General features: G+C 56.6%; 13 protein-coding genes across 13 annotated transcripts; 10 read left to right on the forward strand and 3 right to left on the reverse strand.

Annotated features, from left to right (window-relative positions):
* Positions 1–22: 22 nt before the first annotated feature.
* On the forward strand, positions 23–997 carry MKK02DRAFT_20465 (uncharacterized protein; the record flags this gene model as incomplete). Its single annotated transcript, XM_053086262.1, has 4 exons — positions 23–298; positions 345–616; positions 664–709; positions 755–997. 4 exons carry the CDS (start codon positions 23–25, stop codon positions 995–997), a joined length of 837 nt encoding a protein of 278 aa, XP_052942264.1.
* Positions 998–1,594: 597 nt separating this feature from the next.
* MKK02DRAFT_40791 (uncharacterized protein) lies at positions 1,595–2,419 on the forward strand (the record flags this gene model as incomplete). Its single annotated transcript, XM_053091273.1, has 1 exon — positions 1,595–2,419. One exon carries the CDS (start codon positions 1,595–1,597, stop codon positions 2,417–2,419), a length of 825 nt encoding a protein of 274 aa, XP_052942265.1.
* Positions 2,420–2,845: 426 nt separating this feature from the next.
* Positions 2,846–3,822, forward strand: MKK02DRAFT_40792 (uncharacterized protein; the record flags this gene model as incomplete). The annotated part of the gene is made up of 2 exons (XM_053091274.1): positions 2,846–3,312; positions 3,468–3,822. 2 exons carry the CDS (start codon positions 2,846–2,848, stop codon positions 3,820–3,822), a joined length of 822 nt encoding a protein of 273 aa, XP_052942266.1.
* Positions 3,823–4,437: 615 nt separating this feature from the next.
* Positions 4,438–5,827, forward strand: MKK02DRAFT_40793 (uncharacterized protein; the record flags this gene model as incomplete). Its single annotated transcript, XM_053091275.1, has 5 exons — positions 4,438–4,537; positions 4,588–5,306; positions 5,352–5,455; positions 5,499–5,752; positions 5,802–5,827. 5 exons carry the CDS (start codon positions 4,438–4,440, stop codon positions 5,825–5,827), a joined length of 1,203 nt encoding a protein of 400 aa, XP_052942267.1.
* A 160-nt stretch (positions 5,828–5,987) lies between these two features.
* On the reverse strand, positions 5,988–8,105 carry MKK02DRAFT_35373 (putative cystathionine gamma-synthase; the record flags this gene model as incomplete). Its single annotated transcript, XM_053089162.1, has 4 exons — positions 5,988–6,573; positions 6,616–6,954; positions 6,989–7,872; positions 7,914–8,105. 4 exons carry the CDS (start codon positions 8,103–8,105, stop codon positions 5,988–5,990), a joined length of 2,001 nt encoding a protein of 666 aa, XP_052942268.1.
* A 180-nt stretch (positions 8,106–8,285) lies between these two features.
* On the forward strand, positions 8,286–9,147 carry MKK02DRAFT_40795 (uncharacterized protein; the record flags this gene model as incomplete). Its single annotated transcript, XM_053091276.1, has 3 exons — positions 8,286–8,443; positions 8,496–9,070; positions 9,125–9,147. 3 exons carry the CDS (start codon positions 8,286–8,288, stop codon positions 9,145–9,147), a joined length of 756 nt encoding a protein of 251 aa, XP_052942269.1.
* A 566-nt stretch (positions 9,148–9,713) lies between these two features.
* Positions 9,714–10,557, forward strand: MKK02DRAFT_40796 (uncharacterized protein; the record flags this gene model as incomplete). Its single annotated transcript, XM_053091277.1, has 3 exons — positions 9,714–9,880; positions 9,926–10,485; positions 10,547–10,557. The coding sequence occupies 3 exons, from the start codon at positions 9,714–9,716 to the stop codon at positions 10,555–10,557; spliced, it is 738 nt and encodes a 245-aa protein (XP_052942270.1).
* Positions 10,558–12,597: 2,040 nt separating this feature from the next.
* MKK02DRAFT_30291 (uncharacterized protein) lies at positions 12,598–13,005 on the forward strand (the record flags this gene model as incomplete). The annotated part of the gene is made up of 2 exons (XM_053088012.1): positions 12,598–12,764; positions 12,810–13,005. 2 exons carry the CDS (start codon positions 12,598–12,600, stop codon positions 13,003–13,005), a joined length of 363 nt encoding a protein of 120 aa, XP_052942271.1.
* A 1,407-nt stretch (positions 13,006–14,412) lies between these two features.
* MKK02DRAFT_40798 (uncharacterized protein) lies at positions 14,413–15,241 on the forward strand (the record flags this gene model as incomplete). Its single annotated transcript, XM_053091278.1, has 3 exons — positions 14,413–14,585; positions 14,629–15,185; positions 15,231–15,241. The coding sequence occupies 3 exons, from the start codon at positions 14,413–14,415 to the stop codon at positions 15,239–15,241; spliced, it is 741 nt and encodes a 246-aa protein (XP_052942272.1).
* A 1,056-nt stretch (positions 15,242–16,297) lies between these two features.
* MKK02DRAFT_40799 (uncharacterized protein) lies at positions 16,298–16,598 on the forward strand (the record flags this gene model as incomplete). The annotated part of the gene is made up of 2 exons (XM_053091279.1): positions 16,298–16,482; positions 16,529–16,598. The coding sequence occupies 2 exons, from the start codon at positions 16,298–16,300 to the stop codon at positions 16,596–16,598; spliced, it is 255 nt and encodes an 84-aa protein (XP_052942273.1).
* Positions 16,599–17,684: 1,086 nt separating this feature from the next.
* On the reverse strand, positions 17,685–19,927 carry MKK02DRAFT_40800 (uncharacterized protein; the record flags this gene model as incomplete). The annotated part of the gene is made up of 5 exons (XM_053091280.1): positions 17,685–18,363; positions 18,406–19,345; positions 19,391–19,762; positions 19,809–19,862; positions 19,915–19,927. 5 exons carry the CDS (start codon positions 19,925–19,927, stop codon positions 17,685–17,687), a joined length of 2,058 nt encoding a protein of 685 aa, XP_052942274.1.
* Positions 19,928–20,734: 807 nt separating this feature from the next.
* Positions 20,735–23,799, forward strand: MKK02DRAFT_20743 (ATP-dependent DNA ligase; the record flags this gene model as incomplete). The annotated part of the gene is given in 10 exon segments (XM_053086308.1): positions 20,735–21,021; positions 21,068–21,479; positions 21,526–21,543; positions 21,588–21,882; positions 21,940–22,159; positions 22,206–22,524; positions 22,576–22,987; positions 23,039–23,193; positions 23,213–23,409; positions 23,490–23,799. 10 exon segments carry the CDS (start codon positions 20,735–20,737, stop codon positions 23,797–23,799), a joined length of 2,625 nt encoding a protein of 874 aa, XP_052942275.1.
* Positions 23,800–23,834: 35 nt separating this feature from the next.
* On the reverse strand, positions 23,835–25,217 carry MKK02DRAFT_7610 (WD40-repeat-containing domain protein; the record flags this gene model as incomplete). The annotated part of the gene is made up of 6 exons (XM_053093694.1): positions 23,835–24,210; positions 24,256–24,549; positions 24,588–24,670; positions 24,716–24,821; positions 24,876–24,923; positions 24,976–25,217. Coding segments are annotated over 6 exons (1,149 nt in total), but the record flags the coding sequence as incomplete, so codon positions are not given.
* Between the last annotated feature and the right edge of the window lie 33 nt (positions 25,218–25,250).

Here is a 25,250-nt window from a genome sequence, read left to right on the forward strand (position 1 = left end):
CAGAGACTCACACAGATTCGCCATGTCCGTCGCTATCATCCAAGGCGCCTCAGGCGGGCAAGCCCTCGCGCTCACCTCCCACATCCTCCGAAACACCGGAATGAAGGTCTACGCCCTCACCCACGGTAAAGGCAGCGGGATCCAGGACCACCTCGGCGACCTTGCCAAGGGCGACAGGCTCACAGTCATCAACGGCGTGGATCTGAAGGAGGAGCGAGGACTGGAGGACGCTGCAAGGATGGTCAAGGAGCGAGAAGGGAAGGCTGCAGTCCGGCTCGTGGCTTGCTTTGCCGGAATCGTGAGCTATAAAATCCTACATGACCGTGGATGTAGCTTACCTATAGCTCACCGCCGAGAAGTCACTCTCCGCTATCGACCCCGCTACTGTCCTCTCCCAATTCCAAGTCAACACGATAGGCCACCTCCTCACTTACAAGCACTTCGTCCCCCTCCTCCCTACCAAGAAGGAATGGCGCGATGTCTCGGCACAATGGAAGGATGGAGGTGATCCGGCAAAGGGGCTGGTGGGCGCCGAGAACAGTCTGTGCTGGTCCATGTCCGCCAGAGTGGGGTCGATATCGGGAAATGAGAAGGGTGGCTGGTACTCTTACCGAGCGTGAGTTGGGCCTTGCCTTTAACCACCAGCAGATGCTAACGTGACAGATCGAAGGCAGCGCTCAACCAAGTCATCAGAAGTCTGGACCACGAGGTGGGCTCTCACTCACCACCATCTCTAACTCATACTGACCTTCAGCTCGTCAACAAGTCCTCATCAGGCGTAGCCGTAGCCTACCACCCCGGCACGGTCCTCACCTCCTTTTCCAAGGCTGTCGTCGGGCAAAACGCCAAGCCGGATCCCGAGCATGGTCGGTTCGGTGTCGAGGAGGCGCTGGAGAAGATGACGAGACTCATGGGTAAGGTGGAGCGGGACGGAGAGGGGACGGGGTCGTGGGGCGGGGGCTTCTACGACTGGAAGGGGGAGCGAGTGGAGTGGTAATTGCGACATGCGACTTACGAAGTCTCTGACCTGGCTGCAAGGGAAGGGGGAGTACGATAAACTGACGCGAAGAACTGAAGTCCAGGCCCAGCTTATCAGCAAGTACAAGGGAATGCTCGCGCACCACTCTGGGAAGGCAACGTGAGGGCGCAAAGAGAGCCTAAAGGCAAAGTCCAGACCCAGCTATTGGCGATCAGAAAGGATGTTTGGAGCGGCGCCCGTTCTTCAGCAGCACGCCGTCGGGTGATGCCTTCTGGTGGCGTGCTCGCCATGTGTTGCTTGTCATGAGAAGGCCTGGCTGACCACTGCTCACAGCTCACGAAGGCGAGCACGATACCAGCAGGAGTACGGAGAACGACTTTGACGCAAAGGCCACAGTCCAGGCCCAGCTGATGATGGAGGAAAAAGGATGTTCAGAGCGGCACTCTCTCTTGGCCAAAACCTTACCGGATATGGCCTTCATATGGCGTGCTCTCGGTGTCGTGCTCATCAAGTGAAGGCCCTGCTGACGACTACTGACAGGTATAAATGCTCACCGCAAATTACTGATAGCTACCTCGACATCAACACGCACACTCTCCCTCACCATTCGCCAAGATGCCTTCCATCTATCCCCGTGGCTTCCACAACGGCACACTTTCGCTCTCTGAAGGACCGACCGTCTCAGACGCCACTCTGAACGATGCATGGTCGGACGGCGAGTGGTGTACCGGTTGCAACGAGGCGCAGCATAGCTACGAGGTGCAGCGGGCCACAGCAATCATTCCCGGTACCGCCGCGAGTACCGACAACGTATACCTCAATGTCCTGCAGGCCTGGGAGACCTCAAATCCTCAAGCTCCACTTTTGCTGTGCACAATTCCAGATGACACCGAGGCTATCTCCGCCGCATGTACTGCGCTGCTGAAAGCAAAGGCAGCCTCGACTGGACCCAGGTCCGATTGCTCCTTCCTCAGCCTCATGGGGAGCCTACAGGACGCCGCGCCAAAGGAAGACGGAAACCTGCTCCCCTGGGCAGCCGGATCAGTACAATTCAAAGATGCGCTCGGGCGACGATGGGACTTTGAGGTCGGCTCGCTGATGGGAACCCCCCGTGGATCACTCTTCTGCAAGCAGTGTGGCGGCTCCGAACATGACATTGTTACCGTGGAGGGGTCGCTTGACTTTGAGCGTGGCAGCCCCAGCACCATGGTCCTCGATACCTTCGACTGCCTTAACGAGAAGTCCCCTTTCCTCATCCATGCCATCTATTCTGATGCCAAGGAACTCCACGACGCGATCAATACGGTGGCAATCGTCGATGGCAAGGGGAGAAAGGAGTGCGTCATGTCGATTTTGTCGAGGGAACTCGCTGCGATCTGCCCAGGAAAGTACCCTACAATCAGCAGTGACGCATTCGTCCGAAAGTCGGAAGATGCATGATGCCATATGCGAGGGGGATGAGACATGGACTGGCTCTGAGGTGGTGTCGATATCTTTGGAGTCATCTGAATGCACGTCGATGCTTAGCCTACTCCCTACGCTCCTGCATGTCGTCTCCTGTGGAACACTCCAGCTAGTAGGTGACGGAGATGAGAAAGGTATCTGCTGCTCGAGGGTGTACGCTTCAGGAGGTCTCGCTGGATCACCATGTTTGCTGACTCGGTACTGTACTAATAATGCCTCTAGGGGACGTACCAGACGATCGTCGGAGACATAGCAGCGCTCTGATCAAAGGAGAATCGCAGACAGCGTATACAGCTGTATGGCGTGCTTATCGTTCACTACCTTTCAGAGGTTGAGTCTCCGCTCATAGGCTGTTATACTGGCTCATGGCGCCCCTAGCACGCCATCATTCGTACTTCAGCCATGTCTGATATCGCTCTGTACGGATTCACCAACGGTACGGTCATCCCCCTACCCTCTCGCTACATACAGTCACATATCACGGGCATCATCGACGGATGGACCGACCCGCAATCCTGCATCCCCTGTGGAAAGACACACAGCTGGGAGGTATGCCGCTTCTCCAACGACCAGCAACATGATGCCTACGACGAGGGTATCATGATCCGCGATACCACTTCCCCTACCCCCAGGAACATACCCCTGGTCATCATACCCCGCAATCCCGCCCAACCGCGGGCACCGTACGATGCCATACAGGCCAGCAAGGATGAGGCACTCGCGCCAAATGCAGGGGAGGTCTGCTCCCTGGACCGCCTCGTGGCGCTAGTGCGGGAGAGCCTCAAAGATGCCAACGGCGTGCAAATGCCTCTTCTGGGGCCTGTACAAGTCGACTGCTCTGATCGCACAGGAGCGACGAAAGCTTTCCGGTCTGCGAACACACAAGAGAGAGAGGAGGATACGTACACATGTGCTGCGGGCTCGGCCTGCCTTGGTCGAACGCACATTCTGACCCGGCTGATGGGCTACTGCTCTCACCCCGGCCCTTACCAGAAGAGGATTGGTCTGCCGAGCCTACGTCAAGTCCTCGTCGCGCATTCATGTTCGACAATCTCGGGCCGTCTCATCCGTCCATACCGAAAGCCTTCGTGCCCTTTGAGCACTTCGATCTCCTGCAAGACGCAACGCTCACCGCCGATCTTACGGCGTTCTCTGGCTTCACACACGGGTGTCTCCTCTCTACCTTCCTCACGACGCTCGAGGAAGGCGCCTCCACTTGCCCCGGTGTGCTGATCTTCCAGGGCTCGCGAGACATGAACACCCAGGCAGGCAGTCAGTGGAGGATCTTGGTGGCTTGGTTCCGGACAGGGAGATGGGCGGAGCCGACTGCGATTTTCTCTCCTACTACATCCTGCCTAGTCTATGAGACGCCCTCTTAGTAATCAGCTGCTTCTGCCGGCGACTCCACGACTACACTCACCTGTTGTGAAGCATCGAGGCCGAATTTGCCACCCGGCCTGCCGCACCGCCACACTCGCGGAATTACCGCATGCGGGAAACGGCATCTGTGGCAGCCATTCAACTCAGCCTTCTCCTCATGTCTCGAAACATTGCTGTCCATCCGCCTGCAACGTACACTGGGCGGTAGTGGATCCTGCATCTGATCGATGTGGACGAGAGAACTCTGCGCTGAGATTTTACTCCATTCGGCTGAGAATTGACCCAGATTAGCTGATGGCAGATCGAGGGGTTTGGTAGGGTTTGCTATAGGGGCCTGATCGACATCATGCGGACCGGTCCAAGCTACCGCCTCGCGCTATGATCTTCCATAATTATGGGTTCACTACACTGAGAGGTAGGAATGAACTGCAGCCTTCCGAGCTAATTCTGCTTGACGTTACTCATTCCGCCGATCAGCCCCGACACGCCAAGATCTCGCGCCAGATCAAGCCACCGCGTGTCTAGTGCGCTTGTATAGACACCATGCTCTTTGCCGGCCAAGCCTTATCTAGTAAGACAGGAGTCGAACAGCTGATGATTTCGACGCCATCGACATGAGCGGCTTCTGGCAGCTGTTTATTCAGATGCAATCGAGTGCGATCGCAGGCACTGGCGGGACGCCGGACAACGTGCAGTCTGGCGGCGAGGATATCGGTGATGGGTGAACCGGTGAGGAATGGAGTGATGAGGCGCTGATCGTACAGGCATACAGTCAATCTCAGCAAAGAACACTCGAGGAGAGCAGAGCAATCGGTCGCGATCGAGGTGGACAGAAGAGCTACAAGAAGGGGTCTGGATTCCCCTCATCCCCCTCATCACTTCCACCCTCCATTCCTCACCAGCCTCACTCCACCTCACCCAAATCACCACACCTAAGACCATCACCCTACCCGCCATGCAGCTCTTCGCCCTCTTCACGCTCCTCCCTCTTCTCGCCACCGCCGCCCCCCTCGGCGTCCCTCTTCCCGTTCCCAGCCCCAAGTCAGGCCTCGTCAACATCAACGCCGTCGCCAGTATCGGCACTTCCGCTTCCATCACCATCAACCTCAAGGACACCCAGGTCGTCCCGTCGGTGCTTCCCATCGTTTCCAGCGCCACCTCTATCGTCCAAAGCCTAGTCTCCGAGGCCCCCAATGTCCTCGCCAACGCTCCCGCCAGGGTTGCCGCAGTCGTCTCGAGCGCAAGCTCCGTCGCTGGCGCGGCACCCTCCAAAGCATCTGCGGTCGTCGCTGAGGCGTCCAAGGTCATCGCTGCAGTCCCGGTCAAGGCGTCCGCGGCAGTCGCTGAAGCGTCCAAGGCTCTCAAGGTCGTCCCCGGCGTCCTCGCCGCGGTCGCACCGGTCGCGAGCACTCCGTCTGTTCCCTCTGTCCCGGTCAACCCAGGCGCCCCCTCCACCACTTTGGACAATCTGTCGGCTTCTCTCGTGTGTGCCTCGTCTCATCTCTGACTGGACCGGGCTGACACGCAGGTCGGTCTCAAAGCACCCTCCCTCATCACAGCCCTCACCCAGCTCAACACCATCACTAGCAGCTTGCAGCAGGCCGTCAACGAGGAGGCTACTGCTCTCAAGGGGTGAGTCACAGCTCTCTTCGGGTGTACGTGGCTGACCTTACAGTCAAGTCGACCTCGCTCGAGTAGTCACCGACATCGTCACCCTCATCAGGAATCTCAGCGCCTACCTCAATGCCCTCCCCACCACCCTGCTCACCAACAGCTCGGTCAGGAGCGCTGCTGCTTCCATCGATACCCTCCTCGCTGCGTATATCCGAGGTCTCCAGGTGATTGGCCTCTCCACCACAGCCTTCGCCGACATGGCGTACAAGCAGGGCTTAAGCAGTACGTCTGGGTTCTCTCCCCTTCTGGTCAAGAGTGAGTCTTTCCTGCAAGTCTGTTGCCGACCTGAAGCTGACATCTTCAGCCATCGCCATCTTCCCCAAGGCTTAAGACTGGGTGGACATATATAATCTCGGTCGTCAGTAGGCAGATGGTCCATCTAAGTACGGGATCAGGACATTAGCTAGCTCGCTTCTATATCTTTAGCTCGCTGTGACAACTTTCTGGATGCAATTGGTACCAAATACTCCCCAAGATAGATCTTCCCCCTTCATGCATCCCCAACTGCCGCCTCAGCCGCATCCACAGCTGCCCCAAACCACTCCTTCAATGTCTCGATATCCTCTTCGCCCACGCTGACCCTGACCAGATTCGCCTCGACCCCATACCCAGCCGCCCAGTCCAGCTCAAAGTAGTGCGCCAGAATGGTATAAGGACAGGCCAGCGTGAACGCCGTCCCCAAACTCGGGCCCTTGGCACATTGCAGATTGTCAAAGAACGCCTCGCTCGCCTTGGCCGATGTGAACGTCAAGCTGAACAGCCCGCCGTATCCGCCTTCACCTAGCGTAGGGGTCCGCCGCGCCTGGTGGAAGATCTCGGGCGTCTGATAGCGGGGATAGTAGACGCGTTTGACGGCTTTGCCGGTGGAAGAGGAGGAGTCATCGCGGAGGGAGCGGGAGTGGAGTAAGGAGGTTAGGGCGTAGGTGTTGTCGTTGATCCGCTTGATCCGACCGCGGTAGTCCCGGGAGTTACGCTCCATGTAGACCGAGTCTTCGGGGAAGTAATTGTCCTCGTATGATGAGGTCATGACCGTCTGAAGCTTGGTGTATAGTGGACCGTTGGGATTGAGGACGAGACTAGTCGTCAGCTGTATCCTCGCTCGCTTAAGGAGAGCTCACCTTCCACCCATAACGTTCGCATCCCCACTGAAGATCTTGGATAGACTGCTGACCACCACATCCGCAAATTGTACCACCTCGACGTTGATAAAGTTTCCAATAGTCTCGTCGATCACGATGGCAAAGCCGTACTGGTCCGCCAGTTTCCGCAAGCGCACGAGATCCGGACTGGTGAGAAGAGGGTTGGAGGGGAATTCGCAGAAGAGCGAGAGGATGGGTGTTTCCGCCTTGGCGCATACCTCGGCCAGTGCGTCGACATCGTCGGGACCGCCTCGACCGAGGAAGTGACAGCCGTCGCCCCACTTTTGTAGGATTTTGAGTGTGTCGGTATATGGAAACCTGTCATCAGCGCTTGGCTTACCTCAAGACTCACCCGTAGCAGACGCTTTCCCCTTCCGGCTTGCCTTCTGCTCTTCTCGCCCTCCGCACGATATCATGCGCGTGCCAGATAGCGCTCATCCCCGTCGGGTACAGATACACATCCTCCTCCCTGACCGCCTTCTTTCCATCCCCGCCACCTCGCTGTATATCCGCTACTGCTCCGAAGCCCTCATCGCTTGGTAGCAAACCTCCCGCTATCCGCCTCTTCAGCGCATGCTTCGCGAGATGCGCATTGAAGAGAGGTAAATTCCGGCCATACCGCTCCTCGAGATACGTGGTGAGATCAGGCGTGAGATTTTCATCCGCAATCCGTTCCTCGACCGGCCGCTTGGGTGGGTCCGGACGCTGTGGAGCAGGAGTGAAAGAGGGGGTAGACGAAGATGGGGTGGATATGGATGGGGTCTTTCGGCCGTAATGCCGGTTGTTCTTCCAATTGATAGTGGCGTTCTTGCCCTGCTTCTCCAGCGCAGCTCCGGTCGCTGGGTCTGGCGCGACTCCAGCAGGAGCTTCGCCAAGGAAAGATAATGCCCGCTCCGCCGTTCGCGAGGAAATGCCATCGCCAGTATGTTGCCAGAACGCCTTGGCGAATGCCCAGTGCGCCTTGTCAAAGAGGAGAATCTGAAGCTCGATCAGGTCGACGCCGGTCGCCGGTGCGGCATCCGAGATGGACAGGGAAGATACCGAGCTGTCCAGGGGAGTGGTAGGACTCGAAGGGAGAGTGAGGGAAGGGCAGATGACAAACTCGACGATCCGAGCGGGGAGCGAGGGTTTCTGATTGGCGAGAAAGTCACGGCCCTCCGCGGCGACCTGAGGTGAGGGGAGGAGGATGCAGAGCTCGTCCGGGCGACCGAATTTGGCAACGCAGAGCGCGGCAAGCTAATCTCAGCCAGACTCCATGCCGGCGAGCCGGGACCTACCTTCTGTATACTGCGATGAATAAAGAACCTCGGATACCCCGTCTCCATCCGATCCACGACCCGCTTGTCCCCCTCCTCATACCCGACGTTGTCCCGCCATGTCGGCAGCGACACGGAAATAGCGTGCGGCGTCAGCGCAGGCACTGAGCTGCCGAGTGGTATAGCTTCTGAGGCGCGCTGGGTAGCAATCATGATGGGCAATGTCGAGGTACAGAAGGTGATAGAGGCGATCTTTTTGACGGCCATCACACGAGTCGATAGCCGATGCCGTAAGGGGTCCGGCGGTATTGCGCCGATCACTCGATCACCCAAGAGGCTCTTTGTGTTGTCCTTCAACCTGGTGACCTACTGTACATTGCCTGCGTAGACAGCATGTCGGCGAGGAAGAGATCTCGAGTCAGCGCTCGTCAGGCCACACCTGAAGTCCAGGCAAAGATCGACAGTGTCTACAACAGGGATGGGGATTTGACTATCATCAGCTCGGACGGGATGAAGTTTGTTGTGCAGTCTCTATACCTGAAAGCTGTCAGGTGAGTATTGCAACCGGTACTGACGTACTGACTGTGCGTGACTAACAATCAGTTCTGTCTTCAAGGACATGATAGCCGCATGTACCGCCGGAGCGGCGGAGGCGGCGGCCGAATTGACTCTCACCGACAATGAGCTCGAACACTCCTCCATCCTCCGACTCCTGCTGGACCTGGCCTACAGCAAGCCTCTCGACAATTTCGACCTCATACCCTGCAAGACTATGCTCAGTCTGATCCGCCTCGCCGTCAAACTAGACTGTGCGACGCCCCTCCGAATGATCTCCCTCCTCGTTACGCAACCTCTGGCCCCCAAGTCGAGCAGCCTCAACCGGTTCTACTATGCTTGCGCTCTTGACGACGTTGAGGCTGCGTACCGCTTCCTTCCTGCGGCTGCACTCCAGCGCCACCCGGGCCGTGCACCTACAGGGGCTTCATCGACGGACGTGCCGCTCGCGGCCGAATCCTGCCTGGACGTCTGTGCAATGAGCGAGGAATGGATCAACCAGCTCCCCCGCAAATACTTCTTGGCGCTCTTGAGAGCGTCAAGGTGGAGAATGATCACTCCTTGTGCACCCGGTATCTGGGACACGGTGGCGACAGAGTTCCGGGCGATCGTCAGGCTGCAGAGTGAGTCGGATGGAGACTCGCAGGCTGAAGCAGGGGCTACGAGCTGACGAGCAGATGCGAAGGTATCTGCAAGCTAGGGATGAGGGGCAGCTGCCACTGTATGAAGTCACGGACTGTCTTCTGTGTGAGTGCAGTCAACATATCTGACTGCGCGAGAAGGTCGGAGCTAATGAGCACAGAATATTGTACTGTATGACATCGCCGGGACTGTCGAACTCAGTACGCGTTGGATCGTACCCTTGGACGTCTTCTTCACGCTATCAGACCTAGGTATCGACAAATTGGAGGAGATTGAAGAGAGCAGTGGCGCTACGGGGCGTGCGGACCGAAGTCGGGACAAAGCTTTAGATCGTATACAATCCTCCTCCCCTCTCTCTGTCAGACACAGAGGTATAGGGCGGGTTGACTTCGTGCTTAAGCGTCCCTAAAGCCAGCTGCAGCTCAGCGGGGCAGCTCAGCGGGGCAGCTCAGAGGATCGGAGGAGCTCTCAGAGGGCAGCCGCATATTCCTGAAAGGGCTGCCGACGAGTTCCGGGGCCATCCGGATCCGCGTCCGCGTCAGCTATAATTTTGCCCTTGCTTTCCAGCGCGTCCAGCGCTCAGTTGTCCATCTCCTCTATCCCCTCCGGTCACTGCAAGCCTTCATGTCCCTCAAGAGAAAGTCAAGCGCAGAGGGGAGCGAGGAGGCTCGGAAGGAAGCCAAGACGCGGAGGACCGACGCGGTATACAATGACGAGGGAGCCGATGTTGTCCTCGTGTCGAGCGACATCGTCGTCTTCCGCGTCTACGGCTATTTTATCCAAGCTGCCAGGTGAGAACCATGATCATCTGCTATAGTGTAGGAGCTGATGATCAGTCCAGTATTCAGGACTATGCTGCAAGTGGGCAACAAGGAGCCAAGCGCCGAGGTGGAGTTCACCGACGGCAAGCTCGAGCGGGCGGCGATCATTCGGTTGCTCCTGAACTTCATATGTAAGCCCTTCGATGGCTTCGATATGCTGGGCACCGACAACGCTCTCGACCTCATACGTCTCGCCGACAAATGGGATTTCGGAAATCTGCTGTCAAGCATCAAGCTGCAGATCGAACATCCAATATGCCCGGGGTTGCCCGCCCACCGGTATGGCCGTTTCTTCTACGCTTGCGCGCTCGACGACGTCGAGGCTGCGCACCGGCTCTTCCTCGAGATGGGCACAAAAAGGTGGACGACGGTCAAGGAGATGGCCGAGGCGACAGTCGACGACATGATCAAAGGGGCGCCCGTGCTCGATCTTACAACCATGTCCAGCGAGTGGATTGACCGTCTTCCCCGCAAGTACTTCTTAGCTTTGCTGCAGGCGACGGGACTGCTTCCGGACAGTCCGGCGGGCTGGACCGCTGTTGCCGACGAGTTCAAGATGCAGGTCAAGCTGCAGGGTGAGCACCTCTGACTAGAGTCCCGCGTCCCGCGAACCCATGGCATGTAGCTGACGGTCAGATGCCAAATGACACTTCACCTTCATCCTTACGCACATCCCTCCCTCCCGCTCCCTCCCTTACCTCCCTTACCTCCCTTACCTCCCTTACCTCCCTTACCTCCCTTACCTCCCGCACCACACGCACCAGACTACTTTGCCCAAACGAGGGAGCACGTCCATCATTAGGACGGAAATATCACTGCGCACCAGAAGAGGGATAGGGGCGGTATCAGCATGTACGGTGACTCTGGTTCTGGACCACTGCCGATAGACTCGCCACATTACTGACTGACTAACAACTGGCACGAAGACTAAATGCTCATCGCTCGACTGGAGAGCCCCCAGGGGTCGCCGTACTGACCTCCACCCTGCTCGTGCGCGTGGAAACGTCTACACCTGCCATGTCTCCTGCCCTCCGTTTCGCTTTTTCTCATGCGTGGTGAATTGCCCAACTCCGTCGCTACCTGACGTACATCAGTAGGCTGCCGAGCTCAATACATAGACAAGGAGCTCTGAGACCGAGAAGCAGGCATTGACGGGACTGTCTTCATCACCGCTTCGGTAGTGTCGTCGCCCCGCAGACTCTTGGAATCTTCCTCTAAGCAGAGTCGTATGCATCAATTGGGTTTTGGTCCAGCATCCGCACCTTCCTGAAGCAAGGTAACAGAGATGTAGACGAAGCGAGGGGTAGGGACCGCATGTCACGGAGGCTGAAGCAAGGCCTGGGCTGGAGTCAAAACGGATGGTAAAATTGGACTAGCAGGAAAGCCCGCCCCCCTGGGGCGGGCGTCACTGAGGGCGAGCAAGCTACTGGAGCGGAAGCAGTTTCGGGCGACCGGCGAGATGTCCCAATGCCCATAAGGCTAAGCCATCGTCACGAAGGCCATGCGAGACGTTGCAGAAGTATCTTGCAGAATGACAATTGACACGACCACAACGCAAAGAATGCACCGGTCGTCCATATATGATACTAAGAGGGAAGATCTATCCGGATACAATAGCTGATGGCCTTTGGTACTCCTGGAAGAGCTATACTGAGACGGCGCCAAATACTCTGGGACAGAGCAAGATCGTACCTACAGCACCAAGCAGTGGATCCAGGAGCCTCAGGTATACAGGTGCTACACCCTAGACAGTAGGCCCACAGGTCTGACAGAAAGTTTGACGGTCAGAGGGAGAGGAAGAATACAGAAGACTGGAGGGGGTTAGCGTGACAAAATAAAGGCACAAGCGTGCAGATCGTAGTCAAAATCGAGGACTATGGGAAGTAGATCGCTAACCCCAGTTACAGGGGAGGCACAGGTGGTGCAGTGCATCGAAGACACCGAGGAAACGCCATGCGGCGTATTAAGTGGAACTTTGGACCTCCGCGGTGACATCAGCTTAATTACCCAATCTACGATAGCCTGCACGTCAGTTATGATCACTGTGACGCCGCCAGACTCAGAAAGTAGACTGCCCACAGGGGACAGGAGTCATCGTAAGCAGGCTCGCCGCTTCGTTCAGCGTCAGTCAAAGAAAAACTTTGTGCTTCTGGTCCCACTGCTCTTGCCAAAGGTCAGCGCAGCATCGGGCAGCAGACATTGATGAGGTGTAGCACCGTATCAGCAAGGCTCTCCACGATGCGTGAGAGATACTGTGCGACATCAAGGTAAAGAGAGCAAGAGAGAAGGGGAGATAAGGTAGCATGCGACTGTGCGCAGAGTCGGGCGAACCCCGATGACCGATGCCCGATGCCCGAGCGCGCTCAAGAGGCGTATCTTAAATAGTCCCCCCCTGCATGGTGAGGAGCCCGTTGCTCAAGCACGCTATGCATGAAACTACAGGATGCAAGAAAAGAGAGACCGTCTATCTTGGGAGCTTAGATGCTATTGCGCTTTTCAAGTGAGCAAATGTATCGAGAAATGATGGAGAAAGAGAGAGGTCGATTTCGTGTTGGCAGGCTAATTAATATAAGGTAGAATCCCAATGGTTCCGGGGGCAATTGAATTTGCATCTAGCGCGCCGGATTTCGCCTTCCCTTGACCAATTGCCCATCTCTCTCCATCAAAGCAGCTTCAACTGAATAGCCATGCCACCCAAGAGGAAGTCCGGCGAGGTGGACAGCGAAACGCCCAGGAAGGAGGCGAAGAAGAGGTTGGTGGATGAGGTCTACAATGACAAGGAAGCCGACGTCGTGCTCGTCTCGAGCGATAACGTCGCGTTCCAAGTGCACAGTTTCTACCTCAAAGCTGCTAGGTCAATACCAGTCTCGCCGATCCTCACGAGCGCGCTGACATCCAGTCCGGTCTTCCGTGGCATGCTGCAAGGTGGTGCAGGGGAGTCAGCAGCCGAGGTCGTATTCACAGACGAAAAGCTTGAGAAAGCGTCGACGCTCGGACTGCTTCTCGACATCATCAGGAAACCTTTCGACGGCTACGATCAACTTCCCTACGATGATGTATGCGATCTCATACGTCTCGCCGAGAAGTACAGCTGAGATCTGGCCTTGCATACGATTGCTCTATACCTGGAAACGCCAACCACCTCTGGCGGCGCCAAATACCATCGCTTTTTCTACGCATGCTTGCTAGATCAGGTCGAAGTCGCTCACCGGCTGCTCCCCTTGGCGGCCGAATCTGTTTGGCCAGCCGTCGACAATCCCGACGCGGCCTCGATCTACGCATGATATGGCGGCAGACTCGGATTGGACGTGACTGCCATGTCCAGCCAATGTATCGAGCGTCTCCCGCGGAAGTACTTTTTTGCCCTCCTTCGGGCTTCGCGTCTGCGAGTTGGGGAGAAAAGCGCCAGCTGGAGCCTGGTCGCGGACGAGTTCAAGCGCCTATTACTATCAGAAGGTGAGGAGATCTCGTCTATTCTACCGAGCTTTTAATTGGCTGGCGCTGATCGATACTAGGAGCGGCCGCGCCGTGATCCCCAAATCCTCTTCCCCTATCCATCATATGGGCGCCCACACCCATGCAACACTTTTCCCACCCCGCCCCGCCTCACACTCAGCTTGAAACTCCGCTTTCAGCTGTCAACGTTGCAGATGAGGCTGTATTCAGATTGGCGGTGACGGGCGACATATCAGCATGCATCTTGCGGGGAGCGTCGTGGCCGGATGTGTCGGGTCTGCCCTGACCACACCTGATCTTACCGGCTGAATCTGACGTGCTGGGGCGAGCGGTCGTCCAGGACAGGGCGGCTCATGTGCACGCAGGAGCGCTTATGAAAAGCAGTACAGGCTATGCTGGAGGTGAGCTATTTCCGATCTTCAAGGTGGCCTTTTCTGACAATCAGATGCCAAATCACATCGTATATCATCTTACATCTCATCGAGTCAGCGCACATCTTCCAGCATATCGTTGACAATCCACGGCTATAGCGGTCCGGTTGGTGTCCATCTGCTCCAGCACCTCACGGTGTAACACCCACATCGGCAGACGCGTTCACCTACTCCGTGTGATTGCCTGGGCTGGCACACAGCGAAGCTTCCTTCCTTTTGGTTCTGTCAGTAAGTCTGTACCATACACCACATTGTCACCCTGGTGATCACTGCAGGCGACCTGGAGACATCCCTTTTTTTCACCAGTTTCCTCCGTTCTGTTCACTTTTTTTGTAACATTAATATTGAGATTGGCATGTACTTTGTCGTCGGCTGATTGATGTCTTACATGCCGTCTTCCGCCCAGAGGCTGAGCCTGTGCCACAGTGATCCCCGCTCGTCCCAGCGCCAGATCAGCCCCACCCTGACGGCGCGGAGCTCAATGTTTCAGAAGGCGACGCGTCCAGCTGGTTCCGGGGGCGCACCCTTCACCGGGCCAGTCCGTACACCCCTTCACCTTGCATTTGCCTTTCATACATCTTCTATCACCTGTCACACAACATAGGTGATCATACAATGTCCCCGAAGAAGAAATCGGTCGTCGGGAAGGGTATAGGCGACAAGGTGGATAAGGACGGGGATGCAAGGAAGAACGACGATGTCTACAAGGACGAGGACGCGGACGTTGTTCTCGTCTCCAGTGACAACACTGTCTTCCGCGTTCATGGCTTCTACCTCATGGCTGCTAGGTGAGCTTTTTTGGCGCAGCGGAGGATATCTGCTGATATACAGCCCCGTCTTTCGCGATATGCTCGGGTCCAGCACCAGTGGGGCGAACGGAGAGGTCGAGTTCACCGACGAGAAGCTCGAATGCGCAACAACCATTCGAGCCCTACTCGACTACATTTGCAAGCCCTTTGGAGACTTCGACTCCCTGCCGTGCGATACGAGATTCAGCCTCATCCGCGTAGCTGAGAAGTATGATTGTTCCGTCCTACTGCAGGCCATCACCCTGCACACGGAACACTCCGTCGGGTCCAAAACTCATCTCTGGGAGCGTTTCTTCTACGCCTGCGCCCTCGACAACATCGAGGTCGCTCACAGGCTGCTCCCTGCCGCCGCGGGCTTCACCTGGAGTTCCGGCCTCGCGGAGGATATAGCCTCCGTCAACCAGAACATAACGGGCGCTAGTGTGCTCGATATCACGAGCATGTCGAGCGCGTGGATGGACTATTTGCCCCGCAAGTATCTCCTTGCGCTCATACGTGCCTCGCGGCTGCGTGTCCCTTCAAACTTGGAAAGCTGGAGCGCAGTAGCGGACGAGTTCAAGAAACAGGTTAACCTGCAAAGTGAGTATGTCATGTTGGAGCGAGATGTCCTCAGCTGATTATCAGATACCAAATGATCCCCTACCCCTGCTCCTCACCCACTCCATCTACCCTTCATCTACTCCACATCACATGTACACATATTTCATCCTTCACCGGGACCCAGCATCGTCACTGTGCCATCACCACCAACGCGGCCGCGTCATCAGCCCAGCATCATCGACGCCGGAGATCAACCACGACCTATTCAGCGGCGTAAGACGGGCGGCGATAGAAGGTCGTAGGGTGCTTTGAGGATGCACGTCGTCGATGGCTCCAGGGTACCCTCGCATACTACATGCTACTGAGAACCGCGCTGATGAAGAATGGCATGATGTTGTCGGGTTGACCGTCTCACGCGATGACACTTCTGTCTCGTCTCTTCCACTGATCCGCCTGCTAGAGCTCCCCAGCTTATCTCGCTTACTCTATACAGACTCCTGTCTCAGCCCACTCAGGAGAAGGTCCTGGACTCCTATGGAGACTAGGACGCGTGCTTCTTGCGCTCTGAGTGGTGAGGACTTACGACTGGTCTATTCAGCAGACAGACAGGCAGCACGCTATAAATTGACAGGACCCAGGAGCTCCGAAGTCGGCCGTCGAGCTTCACATACTTCAAAATGATGGGTACCGGTCGGGTCTTAAAAGCAGGTCACCGCACAGAACAGAATATGTTGCTCTTGTAGCTCCTTGTGATCTCTTCCAGACCTTGCGATACCGCTATATGACCTTTCATACCGCATCTTGTAATGGCGGGTACGCGCGCGCGGGCTACTGATGAGGAAACATGCTGTGAATCTTATGAATGTTGGCTTGAATCCTAGCTGCAGACGATCTCTTGTCAGAAGAGAGAGCATTGGCTAGATGGAAACATCCGGAAAGCTCAAGCTGAGGCCCCGTCATATGGGGGATGTGGCATTGCGGCACGTGATCGTATAAAGCCCCCACTTTTCCCACTCTATCGCAGCTGATCATCGATTATCGACCACGTGGCCGAGCGCGTCCGCGCTGCAAAACTTTCCCTTCACGCCTGATCCCCATGGATCCTCCTCTTGTTTGCATTGCACTCATCTCACCCTCTTGCAAGGTCTACAATGCAGGCCGACAGCGCCGCAGGAAGTCAGAAACGACTCGTACCCGCAAAGAGACGGCGCGGTGGGTCGGATGCGGGCAAGGAGAAGTACGATCCGCAGTACAACGACGAGGAAGCGGATATCATTCTCGTTTCCTCGGATGGCGTGAAGTTCAGGGTACACAGCTATTATCTGAAGGCTGTCAGGTACGCCTGATGTGCCAGAATTTCAGCGCAGAAGCTGATTGCATAGCTCTGTCTTCCGCAGCATGCTACAGGACTGTTCCAGCGTCCAAGGACCGGAAATCCTCCTCACCGACTAGGTCCTGGAACGTGCCCTCATCCTCAAAATCTTGCTCAACATGGCGTGCAATAACCCCGATCAATTCGACTGATATGATCCCTTCGACATCCTAGACCTGATCAAACTTGCGGAGAAGTTTGATTGTGTCACGCCTCTTCAAACAATATCCCTCTATTCGAAGCGTATGGGTGAATCCATGGACCTGTCACGGGGGAGGGGTGAGTGCACGGGATCCTAAGTTGGGCAGGTGAGGAAATGGTATGCAAATGAGACTATGGCAAGATTAATGTAAAAGCGGATGAAACATCTACAAGTCCCGACTCGTCCTCCTTTTATATCTCGCTCGCCGCTTCCAGATCATCCTTCCAGCGCCTTCCATGATGACATATGCTGATGGCGAGTGGGGTCGAAGATACTGGAAGGGCGGGGAGGCCGATGGAAGCTGAATCGATGCTGGTAGAAGGTGGTAGAAGATGGTAGAAGGTGGTGGAAACTGCGAGGAATTTCTGGAAGGTTCCGGGGGAGAGGGGGAATTTGAGGAATGAGGAGCGAGGGTTCCGGCGGAATCGTTTTGGCTGGTCCGTGCGTGGCTCTAGGTGACAGGACCATCACAATCACTTCTACTTTGCTTGCGCCGTCGACGACCTCGCGACGGCACATCTTCTGCTCCCGTATGCGGCGGCGATGTCGCTCCCCTGTGACCAAGATTTGGGGACACAATCGTTCTTCTGTACCATCAAGGGGTCCATCGTTCTGGACGTCACCAACATGCCGGTGGAATGGCAGGAACGTCTGCCGAGGAAGTACTTCCTTGCCTTGCTCCGTGCTAGCAGGCTGCGTATGAGGTCGCCGCAAGGGACGTGGGCGGAGGTCGCAAACGATTTCAAGGTCCGAGTGGAGGAACAGAGTGAGCGTCCCTGCTTCAAACTATAATCTCAACGCTGACTACCTCTATCAGATGCTGAAGCTGCGAAGGCGACCAGAAAAGAGCCTCGGGAGTAGGATAAGCATACTACGAAGCGTTCCTACTGAATGTGGAGAGGCGGAAAAGGGTGGTCGTATCAAGTATACATTAGTGCCGACGTGTAGGTGTATACGTAGTGAATTATAGGTCATCGTCCATATCCGCCCCCACACCCTGCAAGAACCGCTCAAACTCGGCCTCCTTCTGCTTCTCCATATCCACCTCCGTATCATCCACCAACATCCCCGCCGCCGGCGCCTTCTTCTCCTTCTTCGGCGCCTCATACGTCCCAGCCCACTTCCGCGCCTCCAGCTCTGCCCTCCTCTTCTCCCTCTTCCGCTCCTTCTTATTCTTCCTCTCCACCGTCCCCGGAACCAGCTCCCCCGCTTTGCCCTCAACATCCATCCCCAGCATCCCAAACATGAGCTCTCCCTCCGTCTTTTCCCTCTCCATCTGGCGCTTCTTGGCCTTCTTGGCTGCCTGCTTGGCCTTTTGTCGGTCGAGCACGCCGGGTGGGAGGATGGAGAGCTCTTCAGGTGTGAAGAGCTTGGTGGGGTTGAGCGAGGGCCGAGCGCCGGCCGTAGCGGAGGAGAAGGCGGAGGGGGCGTACGTCGAGGTGGTGGGTGCGGGGAAGTTGAAGGATTGGGTAGAGAGGGTAGAGGAAGGCGGAAGAGGGGCGGCTGGGCGTGAGGTGGGCGGACGGAACCCAAAGTTGTCCCCTTCTGAGTCAGAGTCTGATTCTGATGAGTCCGAGTCGATCCGCGCTGCTACTGGAGCTACCGCACTGGCTATGGCCGCCGAGTCCGCACGGAGTTCCTCGCTGAAAGTCAGCTCGATCCTGGTTTGCCAATATGATACGCACTCTTCCACCATCTCCTCTGCTCCTTCGTCTATGTCGCCCTTCCACTCGGCTCCATCTCCAGTATTGTCAAACAGTCCCTCAAGGCTGAACGCCTCGCTGAGCGTGTTCAACACCTGATCTCCATTTGCCCCTTCGCCCATCTGCACATCCCCACCGGCAGATGTTGCCTGCGCCGACGCCGCCGACGGATGTATCTGAGGCGGAACCGTATGATACGGAATCTTTCCCGAGTTCCAGTCCCGCAGAACCGAGACCGCCGACCCCTCCAGATCTGGGATTCCGCCCTTCCCAAGTCGGCCGCGAACGAGCGCGATCTTGATGAGAAAGTCTCGTACGTTATCGTATGGCGGGATGTTGTATAATCGCTGCAAGAAGCCCGGGTCGAGTTTCAATAAGATGACCTCGACGGGCGAGATGGGATCTTCGACCAACTCCGCCTTGATGCAGTTCCGAAGCATGATTTCCGCCTGCTTCCGCCTGCCTTCTTCCCCTTCCATCACCCGCCCAAAGTCCTCCAGCACGACACCGGGGCAGTCGATGATCTTGACGCCCTTGTCAAGGACGACTTCCTGCACCACCCGTGTTTTGCCGGGCATAGCGGCAACTGCGCAGGCACGAGAGCGCTTGAGCGAGTTGATCAGACTTGATTTGCCGACGTTGGGATAGCCGACGACGCCGACGGTGAGGGAGGAGTGGGGAGTGGAAAGAGCGTACTGCTTGAGCAGATGGAGGAGGGCCGGGGCACCGAGGGATGAGGACGTGGTGGGGAGCTCGGTGAATGTCGCTTTCTCGCCGGGCTTATTGGCGGTCTGAGCGAGGGGCACGGTGTTTTGTGACAGATTCTGGCGTTGGACCTGGGTGGAGGATTTGAACGGCATGCAGGGGAACGAGTGTCGGAGGTGTTTGAGCCAAGCTTCAAGGTTTGCGCGCGGTACAAGGTCTAATTGTCAGCTGTTGCCCGGCGGTCCGTCGATGCTGAGCTCACCAATCTTGTTCACCACGCCCAGTAGCTTCTTCCCATCCCCTATCCGCTTTCCCACCTCCTCCTCCACCCATCGACTCCGCGTACCATCCGGATCTCTCGCATCCAATACCTGGATGATAACATCGCTCCTATCAATGACCTTCCGCAACTCCCTCAGAAACGCCTTGGACGAAGAGTCCCGCGTTGTCAATGCCGCGTCAACCGGCGCAAAGTTGAGCAAAGACGAAGGGCCCGACTCGATGTCGTCGATACCCGTACCAGCAAGGGCAGAGAGGGCAGCGGCGGACTGAGGGCGCTTGGTGCCCATCGGCATGGCCTGCTTGGCGGCCGTCTTGAGACCTTGAAATTTCGGGACTCCAAAATCTTTCTTCCCTGACACTTCAGCGATATATCCTGGGGCTTAAAAGGTGGTACATACGCTGAGCTACGGGAGCAGCGTAGAGCTTGCTCTTCGACCCACTGGTTGATTTGCCTTCGCACTATCAGCTTGGGCCCACGCCTCGGACATGACCAGCTGGACATACCTGCTTTGGGCATTTTCGCTACTTGCTACTGATCTCGGTCCACGGGAAGCTGTCAGTAGGTCTGTCTAGGCGGTCCCTGGGGTGGTATAGAGCGTGATGTGTGAAGTCAAGGTGGATTAGAAATTTGCGCGCCTCTCCATCAGCGAAAAGCTTAAATCAAGCTTATCTCCGAGATGATGTCAGTCGACAGTCGACCAACTCGAGCTCAAGATCGCCCACGCCCCACCCCGCCCCACCATACCATCACACCTACTACCTATCATACGCTGCCTATACACCCCCTTACATGCTCATAGCGAGCCGGCGTGCTCTTCTAAACACGCTCAATAAGTCTCTGGTCGGTCACTCCAGCTCGATAGCCACTGGCGAGATGGCCCCGAAGCGACAGGCCAAGCAGGTCACCCCTCCTTCCGCGAAGAAGGTCAAGAAGGCGTCCAAGCCCGCTCAGCCATCTATCGACTCGTTCTTTGCTTCTCCAAGCAAGGGCAAGGCTGGGTTTAAACCGACTCCAAAGAAGGATAACACAGTCATCACTATCGATGACTCGGATGACGATATCCTACCTGGCTCACCGGTAGCGCAGGAGCAGCAGGATGCGAAGTTGGCTAGGAAGCTGGCAGAAGAGTGGGACGCTGGGGATAGCAAGGAAGGATCGAGACTGGAAAAGGGGAAAGGGCGGAGCGAGAGCCCCGAGATCGAGAGTGTGGACCCATCCCCCGCTCGGTCTGGGGTGAACGGGTCCAGCTCATCGAAGAAGCTTCTGGAGCCGGTCAAGCTGGAGCAGGGCGGCTCATCCAAGGATGTCAAGCCCGTACATCCTATGTTTGCCGGCTCGAGCCGGAAACGGGCTCCAAGTCCTACACCTCTGCGGGATGTCAAGCCGGAGACGTCGTCCCCGAAGGATGTCAAACCGGCAACGATCACCTCGACCTCGGCGGAGGCTGTCAAAGCTATCGACTTCGATACGGACGCGTTCCTCTTCCGTCCATCCGATATCGACATATCGAACTGGCCCAAGGGCCGCCTACCGTACAGCGTTCTGGTGGGCGTATACGTCCAGGTCTCATCTACGCGCTCGAGATTGACCATCGTTCGCGTTCTCACCAAGTACGTTGACTCTCCATAACGCAAGGAATCACACGCTGACATCCAGCTTCCTCCACCTCCTCATCCATGCATCACCCATCGACCTCCCACCCTCGCTCTACCTCCTCTCGAACCACCTTCTCCCATCATACCTCCCCTGCGAACTCGGCATCGGCTCCCAGATCCTCTCGAAGGCAGTGCAGGAAGTTTCAGGCTGTCAGCCTCGTGACCTCAAGAAGCTGTGGGAGAAATGGGGAGATCCAGGGGACGTAGCATACGAAGCTAAGAGCACGCTTCGGACACTAGTCACCCCCGCGCCGCTGTTGGTTGGGGACGTATACAAGCGGTTATTGGGGTTGAGTAAGGTCAAGGGGAGCCAGAGCGGGAAGGTGAAAGGCGATGTGGTGCGGAAATTGATGGTTCAGGCGAGAGGGGAGGAAGTACGGTTTCTGGTTAGGAGTCTGATTGGAAATCTTAGGGTAAGCCAGCATTATCTGGACGATTCCTGCGAAGCTGACGGGACAGATAGGCGCTGTTCGACTTGTACGTTGCCCCATCACCCCACAAGGACTGCACTGACGATGCAGACTCTCCTCACTTCCCTCGCTCGCGCTACGGCCCTCTTCCATACACCCACCGACCTGATCAACTCCGTGCTTCCTCCCCCTGGTCCGCCACCCAAAGCCGAGAAAGGCCAAAAACGGATCCCGCGCCCCAAGGTCGAACCCGACCTCGCTCGAGAAGAAGTCGAAGTGCGATGCGTGGAAGCTACTAAGCTTGTTCGGAAGGTGTATGTCCGGCATCCGAATTATGGGGATCTGGTCAAGGGCTTAGAGGGGCATGGTTTGGAGGGTCTGGAAGAGCGGGTTCCTGTCAGCGTCGGTGCGTCTGCTCGGCCTAGTGCGGACAAGCGTAAACCGGAGGTCATAGCTGACTGAGTAGGCATACCGCTCTCGCCCATGTTGGGGTCTATTACAAGATCGCTTAACGAGGTGTTCACGAGATTGGGAAATCTACCTTTTACAGCCGAGGCGAAGCTCGATGGGCAGCGCGTGCAAATCCATGCGAGACTGGACGGACCGCAGGGCGAGGAAGATGGTGGTGGGAGGTGGGTGACGGGCGAAGAGGGCCAGAAGGTCTGGGTGCGACTGTTCAGCCGGTATGTCCGTATCTGCTTGGCCGTTCGTGCGGAGCTCATGGATCAGACATCTGGAAGACATGACCGAGAAATACCCGGATATCTGTCAACTCGTGCTCGCTCTGCTCTATCGACCCGTACCTCCCGATCCCGCCGCTTTCCCCTCGACCGCCTCTGTAGCGCCTCAGCGAGTCATCGACCTCCTCCACGTCAAGAAGATATCGTCTTTCATTATGGACGCCGAAGTGGTCGCTATAGACAAGGATACCGGCGCTTACCGGACCTTCCAAGATCTGAGTAATCGCGCAAAGAAGGACGTCAGGGTGGAGGATATCAAGGTTGTTGTCAGCGTGTTCGCGTTTGATCTCATGTCGATGAACGATGAGGTGAGCTTTATGATGTCTTAGCGAAGTTGCTGAGCGTAGCTGACGGTATAGACCCTCCTCAATTCGCCATTTTCCCACCGTCGGCACATTCTGCACACCCTCTTCCCAGCACACGCCCCCATCGACCCAACCCAAGCCCGCTTCGCCCATGTCGAGTCTCTTGATTCTACCGCTTGCGCCGATACCCCGGCGGAGATACAGGCGTTCTTCGAGATGGTCGTAGAGCAGAAGTGTGAAGGGTTGATGGTCAAGCTGTTGGAGTCGGGGGAGGGGCTTGTAGGGGATGATGAGGAAGTGGAGGACGATGGGGCTGGGGAGAAGATCAAGAAGGCAAAGAAAGGCAAAGGCACTGAGGTGGATGGTGGAGAGGTGAAAGAGGGTGGGAAAGGGGGAAAGAAGAAACCGCTACCGGCGACTTATGAGCCTGATCAGAGGAGTCAGGGGTGGTTGAAGGTGAAGAAGGGTGAGCTTTTCCGCTGCCTCTTTCTCGTGCGAAGCTGAGCTGATTGTGTAGACTACCTGGAAGGGCTGGGCGATAGCCTTGATCTTGTACCCATTGGGGCGTGGTGGGGACAAGGCCGAAAAGCGGGCTGGTGGAGTCCGATCCTTTTGGCATGTCACAATCCCGAGACTGGCGCATTGGAGGCTGTCTGCAAATGTGAGCTGATCGTGCCTTGAAATCGGTCAGGGTAGAAGCTCATGCTCCCCAGGTATATCGGGCTTCACGGACGCATTCTACAAAGACCTCCTCGTTCGGTTCCCGCCGCACAATGCGATCCCGGAGAAGTGTAATACGGACACCACGCTGGGGTATTACGAGACGAATGGGCTGAGGCCGAATGTTTGGTTTGAGCCGAGCGAGGTGTGGGAGATACGAGGTGCCGAGTGAGTGACCTTTATTCTTCCTCCTCCTGGTAGCTTTGGTCTCAGGAGAAAGCACTGGTGATACTTGAGCTGACTGGCAGCATAACCCTGTCGCCTGTCTATCCCGCCGCGGCGTCCCTGCTCGGCTCAGAGCGAGGCCTCTCGATGCGCTTCCCGCGGTTCATGAAGCGCCGAGATGACAAGAGCTGGGAACAGGCCAGCACGAGCCAGCAATTTGCCGATATGTACAGGAGACAGATCAAGGAGGCGCCTGCGCGGGCGGCGAAAGTGGGCGCTGAGGGGGTCGGGAAAGTGATTAGGCAAGGATCTGAGGAGGCCAAGGGCGAAGAAGAGGTAGACGATGAAGGGGAGGATGGGCAGGAAGAAGAGGAGTTTGAGGAGGAGGAGTAGGCTTGGTATTGCGGTATAATGATCTTGAAGCAAGCGCGCCACATATGCATGGTGTGGTCGTAGAACGAACAACTGATTATGAGACTCCCCTCGGCCGTAGGTGGTAGTCGACACCAGTCCGCTCCATACGCTAAGCTCGTGTGCCCTTCGAACCTGCCGATAATCTCGCTACCTGCCTCATCTCCTGTAGCCTCCCACTCGGACACAGTCTCCCCTGCGCCTGATACGCCGACGATAGACTTGTCGAGGTGGACCATGCTGAAACCGCCGTGCATCCCAGCGAGAAGGATATCTCCTTTCCGATCCCCTGCGGGATGAAACTTGGTACGCCAGATCCCACCGGCGGTGGGGATGATCCTGACAGGCGATTTGAGGGATCGAGAGTCAAATAGCCGGAGATTGGCGTCGTAACTGATGAATCAGCTTGGCCCTGGATTGAGCAAGGACGAGGTTCACCTTCCAACAGCAAGCAAATACTCATTGTAGGGCGAACTAGCAATAGTAGTCACCCCCGCCTCGAAGTCTTTACATCGCCCAGCGGGTATCTCCAGCATCCGCACATCCCACACCTTGAGCACGCAGTCGTCTCCGCCCGACCAGACGCGATTGGGATCCCAGACGTCCCAAGCGGCAATCCAGGGCTCGTAGGCGTGTGCTTGCCAGGAAGAGGTGGAGACGTAGCCGGTCGGCGTGGGTGTGAGGTGGGTCAAATGTCCGGACGACAGGGAGGTGATAAGGTCGTTGGATGTGCTGCGGATCAGTAAGACTCAATACGCAATACGGGAGACGGCGAGGCGGACCTGGCAGGACAGCGAGCGTAGTCGAGGGAGAGACATAATGTGGTGTCTTCTGTTACTTCCACCCTCTCGAGCTGTTCCAGTTGCTGTGGCGTGAGCTGATGACCAATAAAGACAACGGTTGAATGTAAGCTCACAAGCTCAGTGCTCAAGGCATAGCGCGTGATGCCGCCTTTGGCATCGGCCACTGCCAAGACCGGACAACCACCTTCGAGATGTGGAGACCTTCTACGCGATCAGCTACTGTCGCGCCGCTATGGTCATCAGACACTGGCTCACCATTTAGCGTCTAATATGGCTGCTGTATCTATCCGCTGAAGCTCCGAGCTGATATTTGAGCTGTCGTCTCAGGCCATACCAGAAGAGCCGCGGAGCTCACAAAGTTGATTGATCCTGATCTACTTTGAAAAGCAGCAGCCTGCCCGTCCGCTGTGTCTGCCTCGGAGCAGCATCCTCTTCCTCTTCCTCTTCATCCTCGTCATCTCGTCCTACGGGTACCGCCGCCGCCGGCTCAAGGACCTGATACGTCCCGCATACAAAGATGTGCTCAAACCCCTCGTGTGGGCAGAACTCGATACAATCTGCCGAGTATCCGGTATCGAAGGAGCAAAGAGAAGTCGCTGCGGGCCGTCAGTAGATTGCGCTGAATCAGTA

This window comes from Dioszegia hungarica (genome assembly GCF_025882075.1).
Source record: "Dioszegia hungarica strain PDD-24b-2 chromosome Unknown MKK02contig_25, whole genome shotgun sequence".
Lineage (NCBI taxonomy): Eukaryota > Fungi > Basidiomycota > Tremellomycetes > Tremellales > Bulleribasidiaceae > Dioszegia > Dioszegia hungarica.